At 40.6% G+C, this 17,364-nt stretch overlaps 1 protein-coding gene across 1 annotated transcript; it reads right to left on the bottom strand.

Annotated features, from left to right (window-relative positions):
• Window positions 1-15,765: 15,765 nt before the first annotated feature.
• LOC309890789 (putative ubiquitin carboxyl-terminal hydrolase 17-like protein 23) lies at window positions 15,766-16,868 on the bottom strand (the record flags this gene model as incomplete). Its single annotated transcript, XM_082785194.1, has 2 exons — window positions 15,766-15,837; window positions 16,737-16,868. 2 exons carry the CDS (start codon window positions 16,866-16,868, stop codon window positions 15,766-15,768), a joined length of 204 nt encoding a protein of 67 aa, XP_082641320.1.
• Window positions 16,869-17,364: the final 496 nt, after the last annotated feature.

Raw genomic sequence — 17,364 nt, 5'->3', positions numbered from 1 at the left:
TCTTCACTATAGAAGAAAGAGGAATGATCAGGCAAGCAGGAATGAGACTGTGGGAAAGACAAAATCAGGGAGGTCCTCCAGGGGATGTGAAATGGCCAAATACCAACCCTAAGTGGGATCATCAGGCTGCTCAGGGGAGGCAAAATATGAGGGATCTTAGGACCATAATGATACAAGAGATAAAGGAATCGGTTCCAAGGGGACAAAATATAAATAAAGCTTTTAACGAGTGTCAGTGCAGAGACGAATCTCCAACTGAAGGGTTAGACAGGCTGAGAAAAAGCCTTCAGATGTACTTGGGGATAGATCCTGATTCCCCTGCAGGAGGGGCACTGTTGAGAACCCAGTTGGTAGCAAAATCCTGGGAAGACATCCGAAAGAAATTGGAGAAACTTGACGATTGGCATGAAAAAGGATTAGAAGAATTATTGAGGGAAGCACAAAAGGTCTATGTGAGGAGAGATGGGGAAAAACAGAAGGCAAAAGCAAGTTTTTGTGGCAGCAATAAGGGAAAGTCAAAAACAAAGTGGACAGGAAAGCAGGAAAGGATCAGGAGAAAAACAGGGTGAAAGAGAACCCATGGATAAATGGAATGGACAAGATAGAATCCTTATCTGTTACTATTGTGGCAAAAAGGGGCATCTTCAGAGGAACTGTAGAAAAAAGAAACAGGATGAAGAAATGTTGAAGGAAGACTAGGGGTGTCAGGGGCTATATCTTTTGGGGACCCGAACATCGAATGAGCCCTTGATAAAATTATTAATAGGTCCCCAGAGGGAAGAGGTGTATTTTTTGGTAGATACTGGAGCAGAGAAATCACCTATGAGAAAATTACCAAAAGGGGTTAAGGAAGGAAAGGGGAATACCATGGTAGTAGGAGCCCTTTAAGGTTCCTATATTGGAAAATATAGAAATAGAATCAGAAAAGAAACTATGTCTCAATGACCTATTGCTGGTGCCTGAGGCTGAGCACAATCTATTAGGAAGGGACTTAATAATAAGATTAGGGTTGGAAATCAAGAGCCAGGGGGGAGAATTTAAAATTCAGCTATATACCCTAACCCAAGAAGATGAGGGAGAAATAGACCCACAGGTATGGTACCAAGAGGGAGATTCAGAAAAATTAGATATGGAACCCTTGGTAGTAGAAATAGTGGATCCACAACAGCCAATAAGGATTAGGTAATATCCTATCCCACTGGAGGGGAAAAGAGGACTCAAACCAGTGTGAGGAATGTTTGAACAATTCTTGTCAATAGAGAGCTTGAAGGAAAATGTATTCGTAAGTTTTTTCCTTGAAGTCTCTGATATCCGGGGGTTTCAGAACAACTGCTAACTATTACGACTTTTGCATGGGACACTATGCAAGCCCCTGATATCTGGCCAGGAGATGAAGGAGAAGGGAAAAGCTGAAGGACGGCTACAAGACAAAGCTTGCAGGGAACGTTGTGCAAGCTTTTGACATGCACCCAAGAAGTACAAAGAAGAAGGACAAGAAAAAAAGCCTGAGAGGAAGACTATGAGCCTTCAGTATGGGAGACCCCCAGAGACCCCCAGAAGGACCACCAGAGACTGATACGCATGCTCCAGTAGGGGGGTTCAGATTCTGGAACTAATTATAATAACCCTGCTTTTTTTAGAAGTAGTAATGAATATGTATTAGTCTAGGAGCAAAAAAAAATCATCATCTTGATGTAACGGGTGTGCGTCTAGGTGGAGCGGAGACTCCTGGCACACCCAGCACTGTTTGCTTACTTCTATTCCTTTAATAAATTGTAAACGTTGATTATAATCCTATTTGGGGATTTAGCCATTTATAACACCAGTTATAGACAGGTTGCTCCAAAAGGGGATGCTGGAACCATGTATGTCCCCACATAATACCCCCATTTTGCCAGTAAAAAAGGCTGATGGATCATACAGGTTGGTTCAGGATCTTAGGGCTGTGAATCAGCGAACCATAACCAAATTTCCAGTGGCGGCTAACCCATATACTTTATTAAACCACCTAACACCTCTGCATAAATGGTATAGTGTAATAGATTTGAAGGATGCTTTCTGGGCCTGCCCATTAAGTGAAGGGTCTTGGAATTACTTCGCCTTTGAATGGGAAGACCCTGAAACAGGAAGGCGACAACAGCTTAGATGGACTGTACTTCCTCAGGGATTTACTGAATACCCAAAGTTATTTGGCCAAACCTCAGAAAAATTATTACAACTTTTTGAGGTAAAGGGGGAAGTGAAATTGTTGCAATATGTGGATGACCTATTAATAGCTGGGGAGACTGAAAAAGAGACATGGAGAACCACTATCGAATTACTTAATTTCTTAGGGAAAAAGGGTTGAAGGTCTCAAAATCTAAATTACAATTCGTGGAAAAAGAAGTAAGGTACTTAGGACATGGGCTTAGCCAAGGAAAGAAAAAATCGGATGCTGACAGGGTATCTGGGATTTTAGCCCTATCATCACCCAAAACGAAGAAGGAAGTGAGGCAACTGCTCGGGCTCTTGGGATATTGTAGACCCTGGATTGAAGGGTTTAGTGAAAAGGCAAAGTTTTTATATGAAAAATTGACTGGAGAAAAAATTAAGTGGAACGAGGAAGATGAGGAAAAGTTGAGGTTGATCAAGAAAACGTTAACAGAAGCGCCAGTGCTGAGCCTCCCAGATTTACAAAGACCCTTTTATTTATTTGTAAATGTTTCTAACCAAACTGCATATGTTAGTTGCAATTACAGCTAAGTCAAGAATGGGCAGGAATCAAGAAACCTGTGGGATATTGTTCCAGACTATTAGACCCTGTGAGGAGGGGGTGGCCAGTGTGCTTCCAGGCTATTGTGGCTACTGCCTTACTGATTGAGGAAGCTAGAAAAGTCACTTGTAGGGCACCTCTGAAGATATATACTCCACATAATGTTAGGGGAGTACTCCAGCAGAAGGCTGAAAAATGGTTAACTGATAGTAGGATGCTGAAGGATGAGGCCATCCTGATCGACTCCCCTGATTTAGAATGAAAAATAGCTGCTGCACAGAGCCCTGCACAATTTCGATATGGGGAACCCCTAACAGAACTACAACATAACTGCGTGGAAGTGATTGAATTGCAAACCAAAATCCGACCCAATCTCGAGGAGACAGAATTAGAAACAGGGGAAAAATTATTTATTGATGGATCATCCAAAGTAGCAGATGGAAAAAGAAGATCAGGGTATGCCATCGTAAATGGGGATATGGTCCTAATAGAGTCAGGACCACTCAGCGCTGCCTGGTCCGCTCAAGCATGTGAACTTTATGCATTATTACGAGCCCTAGAACTATTGAAAGGAAAAAGTGGCACTATTTATACAGACTCTAAATATGCTTATAGAATAGTCCACCCATTTGGGAAAATTTGGGAAGAAAGGGGACTCATAGGCACACAGGGAAAAGGGCTGATTCACCAAACTTTAGTTACTCAAATATTGCAGGCACTGAGAGGACCTAGGGAGATTGCTGTGGTACATGTCAGAGGACATCAAAAGGGAACTGCCTTCCACATAAGAGGGAATAACCTAGTGGATAGAGAAGCTAGGGAAGCAGCTCTTAGGAAGCATGATGTAGTCCTCACCCTACAAGAAACGGATAACGGAAAAGGGACACAAGAGAAAAAGTATACAGAAGCAGAAATAAAAATTATAAAGACCATAGGAGCAGAACTGAAAGAAGGAAAATGGATTCTGCCTGATGGAAGAGAAATACTGCCAAAGGAACAAACTAGGTGTCTACTTTTACAGCTACACCTACAAACCCACTGGGGAACAAAAGCATTGAGTGATCAATTTCTAAAATTTTATGGGTCTGTAGGAATATATGAGATAGCCAAACAAACCATCCAAGGATGCTTAACATGTCAAAAGGTGAATAAGAAGGTGATTAGGCAAGCACCTGCTGGAGGAAGACGAATTGCATATCGACCATTTGAGAGAATACAGGTGGACTTTACTGAACTACGAAAGAGACGGCTAGAAGAACGGTGGAAAAGGGGTGAACACATGCATCACGAGTAAAGGGACCCGTAACAGGAACCTGGAAGGTTGAGTCTACTTCTGGAGATCCGAAAGTTAAGCTTAAAAGAACTTGAAGCATATCAGGGCATAGCTACCCTTTGGATGCTAATTGTATGTATATTAAATCTTGTACTGATTAGAATATTAGCCATCATTGGAAACTCATATAAAGGCCCTAATAGAAGGATTGGGGGACCCCAAAATCCCATAGGGGGAGTGCCACCTCCAGTAGAGATACCCACAACATCTTGAATTACCTGAAAATTTTAAAATAATAGGTGGGAAAATTTACCTAGATGATTGGTTATCTGCTTTGAATCGAGCCCCCACTAACTCGTGGAAAAGTTGAACGCAAATAGAAGAACTATTGCGTGTGTAAGTCTGGACCATTTCCTAAGAAGCATCAGGGAGAGGGCAAGACCGGAGAAGGGACCAGTACTGTGGCTCAAGAAGGTTTACCAAGGGCTGCAACCCCTTAGGGTAATAACCACCGGGTAACATGGCCTTTACCGGACCTCTCCTAATTACATGTTATTGGTCTCAGAATTGTAGTGAATGTATTGTTAACACCCGGAGGGGAAGAATTCAGGAACAAACACTACTATGCCTGTTAAACCTATGCTATGGAAACCAGAGTATGCTCGATGTAATGAAAGCAATAAGATAACCAGTTACAAGCTGAAAGAGGTCCCCTATCAATGGCGGATAGAGGTAAGAGCTAATAATGAAGGAGGGTTAACTGGGAAAAGTACAATTATTATACACCCTGCGGAATCATGAAATTGAAACACGAGCTAACTATGGGATTCCAACCATTGCTAAAAACTTGTTTATAAATCTTACAGAGAATATTGTGAAAGCATTCTTTTATGGTTCAATTGGCCTTGGCCAAATTCAAAGCCAGGACACGAATTAATGACATTCAAAAGAAGAGGAGGGATTGTTATATATGGAGTGGTAATTTGTGTCAGAAAAATGGCTGATATTAATAAAGAAGGGAGAGATTTGGGAATGTGGCAATGGGGGTCGGAAAGCCTCCTGGTTGATGATAACATCAGACTCTTAACGGTGAGGTCATCAGGAATGTAAAGAGGTTAGAGGAAATAAAGAAGGGGGATTGAGGCAACGCCCTGCTGTCTGGGGTTGCTTGTTTTCCCCTCTGTTAAGGCACAAGGCACGGAAGTTGCTGGGGGGGTTGCTGGTTAGAACTGTTAACATTTATTGTTTTATGTTATATGATAATAATATTATTAGTGTGGTTTCAAGGGTTAATGAAACGCGGGAAAAGCAATCCCGTTTTGTTGCTTTTGGGAACCTTGTGGTGGGCAGAGCATGTGCAGAAGAAGAGGGAGACAGTCGAAGCCGCTCCTGCAGTCTGGAACAAAAGGTTGCTAATGGTGATGGGGAAACCGTGAGCCTTTCACCCACAAGGACCGCCACAAAGAGAATTCTAATATGAAGCGGGGATAGGATATCCATATGTATAGGCGTACTTGGGTTTCTTGTAAATATGTAACAGCAATGTCCTCTATATATTTGGAAAGTTTGACAGTTGGGTGCGCATGGTGGTAGAGCATAGACTCCCCACGCACCCAGCGCTGTTTACTTGCCTTTTATAAATATTCTTTTATGTTACTAAATTCAGAGGGAGTTGAGACTTCATTTATAACATGATGAGGTTGCATCGTCGGTTGTGAAGGTAAAAGGCAGTCAGTTTTGACTGTAAAAGGCAGTCGGTTTTGACGGTAAGAAGACGTTGGGATTGACAGTAAGAAATTGTAAGAAGTTGTTGGGTTTTTGATGGTAAGAAGTCATAAGACGTTGTTGGGTTTGACGGTAAGAAGTTGTTGCGTTTCGATGGTAAAAAGGTTGTCGGATTTGATGGTAGGTTTAGTCTGAGTATTGAAGGCTTCCAGCAGTAAGCTCTGCATCTGAAAGACAAAGGGAAGAAATGTCATTCCCTGCTGTGATAGTCTACATGGAACTGTCTGGCTCACTGGTTTTCTTTCCAAAGAGAGAAGTCACAACCCTGTACACGGATTGATCTGCTCTCTGACTACAGGGCTGAACTGACTGGAGAAGGCGGCTTCCAAAGCCCTCCCATTAAACGGACTACATTTGAATTCTATGCTAAAATTGGTGAGCTGTACAGAATAGTAGGACAAAGCTACCTGCTTTGATAGCAAATGGTTGCCCTTAGGTAAGTTACAGTCATTTGAAGGTTTGACTGGACAGCATCCTTGGTTTACTAGTGATCAAAGCTGACCAAATCCTAGCCACAGAACAGAAGCGTTCAGAAACTTGCTAGAGAGAACACTTAGGAATGCAGGAATTTAACTGCTTTAATGCTGCTCTTTCTCTCACGTATCTGCAATTTCCTTAAATCACAAATTGTCACTAGCTATCCTTGTTCATTTATTCAAAGGAACATGATTCCGGTTGAAAAGGCACTCTAACAAGTCCTCCGTTGCTCCTAGTCTGTCCCTAGCTTCTTTGAGAGCTTCAATACAGTAGAAAATTAAAAATAATAAACTAGCAAATAATTAACATGTGGAAGTGGTCGTTTTTCAGATTAGATTCCACCATTCAGAAAATCCTGCTTAAGAGACATTTTTTCTTTGCTTTGAAAGACTGACCTTCCCCAAAAGGAAACTAATTAGTATCTTTAGGCTTGACGAAATACTTGAATTCCTCAATTTAACAGAATTGCTTTGCACAGCCCTCCTATCCTGCTTACCTTGCAAGCAGTGTATCCAAGTGGGGTGGGTACTGCTGTATTTATCAACGAACATCTCTTTCACGCATATAGCCCAGGGATCCCCATGCCCCGCGCTTGTGTAATGCATGCAAGACGTTTACTTTCTTCCTCTACTTTGGACTGGTTTAGAAAGAACGAGTTCGCCATCTGCTGGCCAGAGAATTCACTGAAGCCCGAAGAGCAGTAGAGCAGAGGCATTTTCTTCTGTGCTCTTCCTGATTTTTCAGCTAGAAGAGATACTTCCAGTCCAGTACAATCAGGATTCTTTTGACATTAGTATCGTAAAAAGTCCATTTTTGCAACACTGGAAATTGAAAGACCTCCGTTCAGTCCCTAATTTTGTTCTTGATAATGGGACAGATTGCATGAATGTTGGCAAGAATGTGTGAACAACCAGCCTCCCCTCCATGTCGTATTTTAAGATGACAACTTCTGGTGCTCCCTGTCTCAGAAAAGAAAAATGCTTGGAAACAATTGCACTCGCTCTTAAGCTTGAAGAAGCTTGTCAGTGCCAGAATCTACTGACTCTGGCAATTTACTTCATCATCCAAACTGGGCAAAAGATATGAAAACCTCTTCCAAGATTTTACTTCTCCAAACATTACGTAAAAGGCATTCAGCTGTACAGCAAGAAGCTGAAATAGCTGAAGGTAGTATGTTATTCACATGAATTATTCAGGCAGGTTTTTTTTTAGGAAGGCTGCGATTCATTAGAACATTACTAGCCTGTAAGCCTCATGGCATCACCTTCCATCTTGACTGCTAAACCTCCTTGCTGCCTACTATCTTCTTTGCCAAGATACAGCTGTCCACATTTACTTTTCCTACTTGGCTGGACTGAATTTAAGAAGGGAGCTTGCAACTCTTCCTCTTGTTTGCCACTTCATCATCAAACCAGATGAAAACCATTTGCCTTTAACCTCTTTATTTCAGGCCTTCTTTCCTAGTGGTCATTCAAAACTGGGAAAAAAATAGTCTACCAAGTCGGGGGTTTTTTTGATTTGATAATAAATCTGCAGACTGTTAAGTCATCAAGCACTTCAAGACTGTTTGAAATAATCTCGAGATTAATATAAAAGGAATTCCTCAAACACGCTGCGGCCGCTTACCTTTAGTATAGTTGTTGGATGTGATGGAGCTGTATTTCTTGCTTTCGCCTGCACTGGAAGTCTTCCCTTCCTTGTAAGGTTGTTTACTGCTCTCACTTCTGCATTACTGACATGAAGAGCCATCTGGAGGATGGGATTCTTCCTTCTTCTCCCGCGTTATCTTCTGGAAACGAGGATCTAAGTGTTCCAAGGAGCCTTTCGCTTTCCTGGTGTTTCTCCTTTTTCTTCTTTTTCTTCTCCTTTTTCTTCTTTTTCTTACGCTTGCGATTGGCATTGTCAAAGTGAAGCGCACAGAAACACAGATCATGAAGTCTGAAAGAAACATGCAAGTTAAAAAGGGAAAAAAAGATGTGGCACTTGTTGCCTATATGAAACTTGATTTATTTTACCACAGGTGATGATTTGCAGCATGCCAGCTATTTTGTGGTGCTTTGTGCACACGCAACTTACTTTAGATGCAGCAAACTTAAGCCATCAGATTGAAGGACCATAGGTCCTGGTTTGTACACAGATCATTAACAATGGCTAGCTCTGGAATACGTGCAAGCAGAAAAAATCTTTTAACCTAATCTGGAATGGTGTACGGATGTGATTCGAACTATGTGGTCCAAAGCTAGTGCTCTGACACAATTCAGCAAGAGCTTTCCTATCTTCACTGATCAACCTAACAACATGATCCCCAGCCAGCTGATGCTATCTAAATAACTTAGAAACTACCAGGAAAAAAAAAAAAAAAAAAAGGAAGACATGAGAAGCACCCAGAAAAGAATTAGGATAAAAAATGCGGAGTATGCTGGAATCCTTGCTTACTTGGAATCCTTCTCTCCATCTTTATCCTTAGACTTCTTTTTCTTCCAGAACTTGTGATATTTTTGCATTTTTTTCACCACCTAAAAGCTCCTTTTCTATCTTTCTGTCTTTCCTTTCTATTTCACTTTCACTACCTTCTGCACGGGTATATTTTCTTTTTCTGTTTCCTTCTGTTTCATTTTTCTGGCGACAGTTCTCCAAATGAGCTGACACAGGTGGAAGCGCATGTCTTTCACGAGAATGTCTTCCGGAATGTTGCTGAGGTACCGAGCAACGATGCAAGTCTGCTCGGGGTGTGCTAAAGCGACCTACATCTTCCTCTCTCAAGAGGGAACCGTGAGGCCATCCGCTTTTGTAACGATAATGCTTATGTGACCTGCTGTAGTAAGTTGCAGTCGATCTGTCAAAGGCTGCACCGCCGTGAGAGAACTTTCTCTCTCTACTGTCTCCTGTCGCATGAGGTGAATAGTAATCATTGTAATAGCTACATCTTTCCCATCTCCGTGCTTCGTCTCGATAGTATCTTTCTCTGCTCCAACTTCTTTCCCCTTTGGATCGGTAGTATCTATTGCTACCTTGTTCTGATCTTCCTCCACTGCCAGATCTGTACTTTGAATATTTGACTGCTCTTCTGCCATTCTCAGGGCTGTTTCTTTCACGAGGGAAAGATCTGTACCTGCTTCCCTCCCAGTACTCCTGCTTGTGACTCTTTTGCTCAACAAATTCCACGCTCTGAGAACACCTCCTCTTGCTGGAAGGACCTGCTTTTTGACTCTCCTTCTCTTCACTAGGAGCATGTTCCCTCTTGCTTCAGTAATGCTCTTTGTCAGTGGTTTTAGTCTTGTCCTTTGTATCTTGGCGTCTATCTGCAATAGCTAAGGAGGAAAGGTTTTTAGAGCTACATTCAGTGTCACACTTGAGAGAGGAAGTTTGCCGCAATTTCTCACCAGGCTCACAAGACTCTTTGCCGGACAAAACGGTTTCTTTTGAAATGAGGTCACGTTCTTTTGATCTTCTTGGTTTCTTCTTGTCTCCACGGTCATCACATTGGTACTGGGCGAGGTATTCATCATTCCCAGGAGATTTCAGAGGTTCCGCAACACTGCATAAAATAAAAACCCATTTCTCACTTCTGCTGAAGGACGTGAATATTAAGAGTAAAACCTTCCAACGTCGAACAAACAAACAAAAACCTCCGGACTACAGGAACGCTCGCAAAGATATGCCATTTAGAAACCTCTCCTGTGATTAGGACACCTTCTTCAGCTCCCAGAGAAAGTGTTTTTTCCCCTCTTGCTTCTGAAGCCATTGCACTAAAAAAGCAAACGCATCTGTCTCCTTCCACCTGCTGCTCTGAGAAAAAAGGCATAGGGGCGAGCGGGGAACAGCCAATGTTTCTCCAGACAGTGGAGAAAAACGGAAAAACATTCTATAAAGGAACACAAGTTCTCCTTGAGGCACCAACCTGCATCAGAGTGATATGCTCAGTGCTGATCATTAGTTCTGTTCGTGACACTGGACACACAGTATGGAATTGTACTAATTTAAATCCTTCCATTAAGTACTATTAGTAGACAGATAAAACTGTAACGAACTTCCATAAAGTCTTGTCTTAATAAGACTGTGCTCATTTTACCTCATTTCCTCTGACAAGCTGTTCAGCTGGCTGGCTGTGAGGGACTCCGTGATGACTTCTCGATTGACTGAAGGCATAGCTCCAGGCATCTGCAATTAAAACGCACAAGTCAGCAGACAAAAAAATACTATTTGTAGTAGTACTGAGGACTAGTCTTGTCAGAATGTCTCCATTAAATGGTAAGCAAGACCGCTGTGAGTTGTATGCGTTATCTACACTTCAAAGATAACCCCAACTCACCCCCCAAAATCTACTTTATGAAATTAGGAATTTTTATCTCAGCTGAGCTTAAGTTGACAAGTTCTAATGTAAGCTCAGGTCTGCAAATTCTAAGGGGATAATACCACAAAGTCTTACGATCACATGTGTGCTGTGTTTTCTCAGTATTTCACCTGAATTAGGAACACAATAAACACTTCCAGATACATCGTAGGTGAGAAATTCTCGATGGAGCAAATCTATGTTTCAAGCAATCCATTTGTTTTAGAAAAGAACATCTCAGAAGGTTTAACATGTTCAACTTGGCAAGTGGAATCATCAAGTTTCAGTCCGTTTTCTTTAGATTCATTAACTAACCTAATAGCACCATTTAGTGAATCTGTTTTTGGCAGCTCGTGCTGGGATCTTCCTTTGTCAGCATTCTGACAGGAAGAGTTGGAATGCTGCAATGTACGGACTACCTTTCCAACCGAAATTCCATTAGAGGACATTGCATTGCAATTCCTTTGAAATAAGCCCTTTGACTCCTCCTCAGATTTTCCTGAAGATTCTGCACCATAAGGGACTGTGTTATCAGAGCTGAGTTTAGGATTTTCATTCACTGTTGGCTCCACAAAAATTTCATCAGAAACTTTTTTGTTTGTTTGCATTTGCTTCATTTGCATTACCGAATTTGTAATTGTGGATGAAGGAACAGCCTGGTAGAGATCTTCATCCTCCACAGCACTGCTAAGACAGTCAGGCTGTGACACAGTCTGACGAGCAGGCAATTTATTGTGAATACTGATGGTGATCTTCTGTTTTCTTGACGTATCAGTCATTGAAGGCCTGGTAATTGCCTGGTTTTGAACACAGGCCATTGGTGGTGCTGAAGATGGCCTTTTTAGGGTGACACCAGTGGTCTTTGCGTCCTCTTTTATGGATCCATTTCCATTTAAACGGCTTGAATTCTGTATTTAAAAAGAAGAAATTGCAAGATGGATTAACACAAACACTGCATGTAACATTTTGAAACACAAAACTCTCCTACTGAGTGTTTCTACAAATGGTCTTAACACCTAAAAAGAAAAACACACTGCCCTTTAAGGATAAATGCAAGTCCAATAAGCGTATTCAATTCCTGCTTTTGGTTTACTGCAGATTGGTATCAAATTAACATCATCTTTGAAAACCAGCCAAGCAACTTAACATTACCTGCTGCTATTCCCAAATATATTTATTTTCCCCTTTAAACATACCCTGAAAAGCCTGAAATAATTGTTCTGGTGCTCAGGAATAAGACAATTAGTTTTCCCTGTCTTAGCTAAAGTGACGAGGATAGGAAAAACAAGTCCTCTTTTAAATGATTTGAGGATTAGTACACTCTGCTTAAATTGTCAAAGAGCGTAGCTCTCTGTGCTTTAGAAAGCTGTCTTGGAGGTATAAAGTAATGGAGTCGCATGGCTGCACAATTTAGCAGTAAACACTGTTTGAGTGACTCTGGCTGTAGCATGAGGGCTGTGAAGAAAGCTGCAGCGTGGGAAGGAAAACAAAACTAAGATGCCGAAAACCAAACCAAAAACCCCACACCAAACCCCAAACCCACTAGCAGTTTGGTGCCGTTATCTGCCCTCCCACTTCCCTGAATTACCTTAATCATATGAGGAAGAAGTCGTGGTCCCATAAATCCAGCCTGCTTACTATTAGTCCCTTGCTGACCAGGAGGGAATAAACAGGGATAAGATGGAGCTGGCAAGTAAAACGCACGTTCTCCAAGTGTCAAATCATAGCGCCTTCAGAAAAGAGCAGTGATCGTAGTTTAGTTTTTCTTTCAGCCTACTCTTGGATTAAATCCCATCCTATCATTTTAGAGGAACAGCTCATACGATATGGAAGCCTTCTCTACAGAAGGCTTCGCCAAGACTACAAACTGAAAAGTAGAGAACAGTCTTCCTACTAAGACTATCACTTGCAGAGCAATAATTCATTCTTACACCACAGATGACCTTCATTTCTCTCCTTCTCTAAATTAGCCAGCTACAGATAACACATAGATAGCAATTTACACAAGTGCTGCAGTTTAAGGCCAAGCAACAAAAGATAATAAACGACACAGAGAATTTCAGGTTAGACAGAACTGAATTAGACAAATAATAATCTTCTCCCCGGATAGCAAGAAAAACACTTGCAAAACAGAAAAATATCAATAACGGGAAAGTAAATCTCTTCTGAACACATTTTAAGATTTGTTATTACCTGATATAAAAAAGTATGTAAGCTTGCTGACCAAGAACTCTTTTAATGTCAGTACGCACTACTTTAGCATCATTCATCTGATACCAAAGTCCATTACCAGCCTGCAAATAAAGACAACGATTTCTTTAGGTGAATTGCACGTTTTCCAATTGAAATCACGGATAGGAACAAAATACACACATGTCCAATAAAAATATAATGAAATCTTTTTCCCTAGAAACAGTAGCTGCTAGTCATGCTTTAATTGGTTTGCCAGCACAACCTTTACCCTGTTAGAAATGCTGTTGACTTCTACCTTTACATAGCATATATAGTGTCCTGAGTGACAGTTGACACCGTGATGTACCAGCACCGCGTATAAGGCATAGAGCAGTGGTTCTCCCATTGACTGCGACATGTAGGCTCTCAGGTCCAAATACTCCGGATATTTCACCTCCTAAAGAGACACCAAGAAGATAGAAAAATTATCCCAGAGTACTTCGTGGACTAGCCAGAGAAAAACACTTCCAAAAAACACAGACTAGAATTTATTTCTAGAATATATTTCTAGAATATATTTCTTGATTCACTACAAATAAGTCTTCCCATAAACAATGGTTAAGACTAGAAGTTGCAGAGAACTGTTTCCTGATGAATCAGCCTTCTCAGAGGAAAGCATATGCTTCTTGTCAAGCGGGAACTTTATTGATATTAAGAGAAAGAATAAGCCATAGTCGTTAGTCTACAATTATTGTCTGAAAATATTAACAACTTTCAGCTTTGGGGGATGTCCCATTACACAATGATATAGTTGCATTACAGTGGTAAATATACCTTGTTGATCTTTCCACCTGTGAAATCTGCAAATCTTTTCAGTGATATTGTGAGAACCTGGGAAGAACGGTGTATGGTAAATCTCTTGGACGCAGGAACCATCTTTTTACACCTTAAAAACAAGCAGAGATAAGTGTTTGAAGGCATCTTCTTTTTTCGCCCCCAAAACAAACTCCTTTTAATGTCTCACGCATGCCTATGCTATTTGAATGATATTTACTTGCATAATAGGTTGGTCTTTTTTCTTTTCATAAACCCATGCACTGCGTGTCAGGTTTGTTAATACAGAGAAGAAGGTCAATTTTCCCAACAACTCAGAGCATAGCGGGAACAGGAATCTCTCACGAAAGGGTATTACCAGGTTGGATGGCAAGGTACCATTTCTTGGTCTACAAAAGTGGCTATTTGAACTCCAATCCTGGATACATTCTTTCAGCTTTCAAGGGAAATACAAATACTGAAAGCGGAACGAGAGAGCCTTGGTCCCCAGGACTAGAAATTGCAAATAATCTCCAACATAGGTCGACTATCAACATCAAAAATACAACAGAAGCACATGGTCATTCTACAGGAGGGAGACATTTAACAGTAGGAAGTCTTCATGTACTGAGCTTGTCTGGAAAGACACTGAAACCATCTGCCATCCTTTGAAACAAAATAGTTCAGTTTGACACATTGCCCGCTCCAAGGTAGGACCTACGGCGTAAGCAGTGAAAATTAGCCACTAGCCCAGAGAACAACGGAAACTGGGCAGTTTACATCAAGAAAAGTACTGTCGAGAGCTAATAAATAGAAAGAACAAAAGCACCTCTTTTTGAATTCTGATGGCAAAATACAAGCCAGAGAATTGCAAACCCATATGGAATGCCTATGAACAAGACTTCCCCCCTCCAAAGAAACAAAAATCCAAGTCTTTTATAAACTTCCACAAAACTTGTAAGTAGATCCAAAGTTTAGAGGTAGTCCAACAGAGTCATGCAACATAGAAAACTGACATCTAGGATTAAGACCTAATCCGTCAAAATCTTACTCGCTACATTTATAGCAATTCTCTCCATCCAGCTCTTCAGGTTTCACAAAGAGTTCCAGAGCTCTGGTAACAGACGAAACCGCCTAGAGCAGCGAGAAAGAAGAGCGTAAAGTCACCGTAATTCAAAATTCCAGAGACACACTAGTAGTTTATAAGAGAATCTTACTAACATACTCAAGCGATCTACTAGGAGCACTGTGAAGAAGGAGGCAGAAAGAGCATGCTCAGCATTGACCTCACCTGGAAGGCATTTGACTTTGGAACAAATACTTTTCCAGTAGCCTAGACAGCATCTATAGTGTGCTTTGTCATCAATACTGGGGACAAATTCATCAGTCTAACAATTAGATGTATATTGAGGTAGAACAACAAAGAAGTATGACAGCATTATCATTTTTGCAGAAAGAGAATTCCTTCCCCTTAAACCCAATGCAAATGTGGAGACTATTTACATGGGTTCCACAGAAGGACAAAGTCCAATCCACTTCCTTAGCACCACCAAGCTCTTATGTTTTAACATTATATGTGGTTTGGTTTTTTAAGTTAAACAAGTTTAATTTAGAAAGTTATGCATGTACTTAAACATCATGAATTATATTTAGAAAACATCTTACCTTTATATCCAAAGTGATATCAAGAAATGCCTCATACGTATCCGAAACTGCTTTGCAATTCAAGCACTTCACTGGAAGCAAAATATAAATGCTTAACATTATGTGAAGGAGACTAACTGTCCAAATTCAAGTTGTTGACAGATACTACTTTAGACAAACTACAGACTGCTTTACTACCGACAAAAGACACAGATCAGTTCTAAGGACAGGAATATTTTTTCAAGTACCTCTCGATCTTAGAAATCCTCCAAATATTTGATGAATGATGGTGGTAGCTTGAGAAGATCTGTCCAATCTGGAAATAAATTATAATCAGACCTCAGAAGATTTAAGGCACAGAGTTAACTCTTCAAAGAGTTTGATGAAAACCAAGGATGATGTAGACTTTCGTTGCTGATAGTAAATAAGGCACTAAAAAGTGCTAGAGATCATTTCTGAGAGTAAATAAAGGACTAGAAGGTGCTAGAGAATGTATGAAAGTGAACTTGTTTATGCTTACTCGGTGCTTCCGTTCAAGCACGCTTCCTGCATAGCATCAACAGTATAGCGCAAGAACTCGTGTGCGTCTTCTTGACTGCCAAAACGGAAATGTTCTCCTATTCCTAAATAAGAAGATGATAGTATTGACCCCATTTAAAAATGAAATCATTCTTGTATTTCTAGAATCTCTCTTCATTTGAGTGTTAAAACCACTTAGACACATCAAATAATTATTTGAAGATTACAAGCTATCGAAAAGAAACACATCTGAAGCCACTTACGACTGAGATTACTGATAACATGCGTAGGCTCGATGGCATCAACAGTGCAATGCAGGGCCTGGTTAATGTGAGTCTCCATCGTGCACATCATGCAAAAATCTTGTTCACGACCTGAAGAGTGAAAGAACAAAGCATCCCAGTCCAGCGAAATATCCATAACTACAAACATCTAAGTACAATTTAAACTATAGATACAATATCCACTCTCCTTGCTACATTCTATTCTCCCAAGATGCCAATGTCCCAACAGTCTTGTAACATTTCATTTCACACAACTTTACAGAAGAAAAATATCCACTAAGCCTGTATTCAAATGCATTTTGTGATGAGAAATCTAAAAGACTACTGCAAAGTCGCAGTTGTAAAGGCTGACAGGAATGTGAACTCCACAGGCTGCAAAATGTATTACTCTCCAAAATTACTACTAAATGCATTACTGTCCAATGCACTTCATTATTCCCATGAAGCAATAAATGATCCTTTAATAAACAAACAAACAAATAACTAACTAACTAAATAAAACATGGTGCATTAATTGCACTCCATATGCTATTCGGAGCCCACTGCTAATACGGTGCTCAAAGCCAGCTTCTACAGGTAAAATCAGGCAAATAAGCTTATCTCACAGAATCACTGCTGTTCTTTCACCTTCAGAGCTATCCAACAGATTCAAAATACTGTTAGAAAGTACTCACATGACTGGCTGTGCTCAAGAGAAAGCATGTAATTGGCAAGTGGGGGTGTGTAGGTCAAACACTGTAGGGTAGCATTAAGAAAACATGTGTTGCCAAGATTGTATAGGCCAACTCCAACACTTTGTGTTTCTCGCCAATCCATACAAATCTTCTCAGGTGGAAAAAGAATGCTCTGTGGCGGAGCAATTCCATCATTAACGACTGCAAGAAAGTTAAATTTAAAAAGAGATTTTGTTTGTTTGTTTCTAAGAAAGGTATTTAAAAAAATACTATTCTGCAGGAGCACCTAGAGGAGCTAGCTACAATCCAAACCAGAAAAACTTATTGCAGACAGCTTTAATACCACCAAATTCAAATTGGCTGGTCAACACAATGTTTTGGGGAAAAAAAACCAAACAACTTTAGTCAACCATTTTAATTTTTCTAAGGCAAGGCTAACTGCCATTCTGTTTGTAGCACCTAATGCCAAGTTCCTCTCCATCTATAATCTTTAACCTGATTAACTCAACTACTGTTTTTTTCCTTATTATAACTTAAACCACAAACTTAGACTTGAAATTATACGGTAAAAACGTAAAAACTAGGAACTAGGAATGACGGTACCCCTACAGATACCAGGTTTTTTCCTGAGCAATGTT

The sequence above is a fragment of the Aythya marila genome (assembly GCF_965140915.1).
Source record: "Aythya marila genome assembly, contig: HAP1_HAP1_SCAFFOLD_179, whole genome shotgun sequence".
In the NCBI taxonomy this organism is placed as follows: Eukaryota; Metazoa; Chordata; class Aves; order Anseriformes; family Anatidae; genus Aythya; species Aythya marila.
This window is presented reverse-complemented; position numbering and strand designations above follow the sequence as displayed.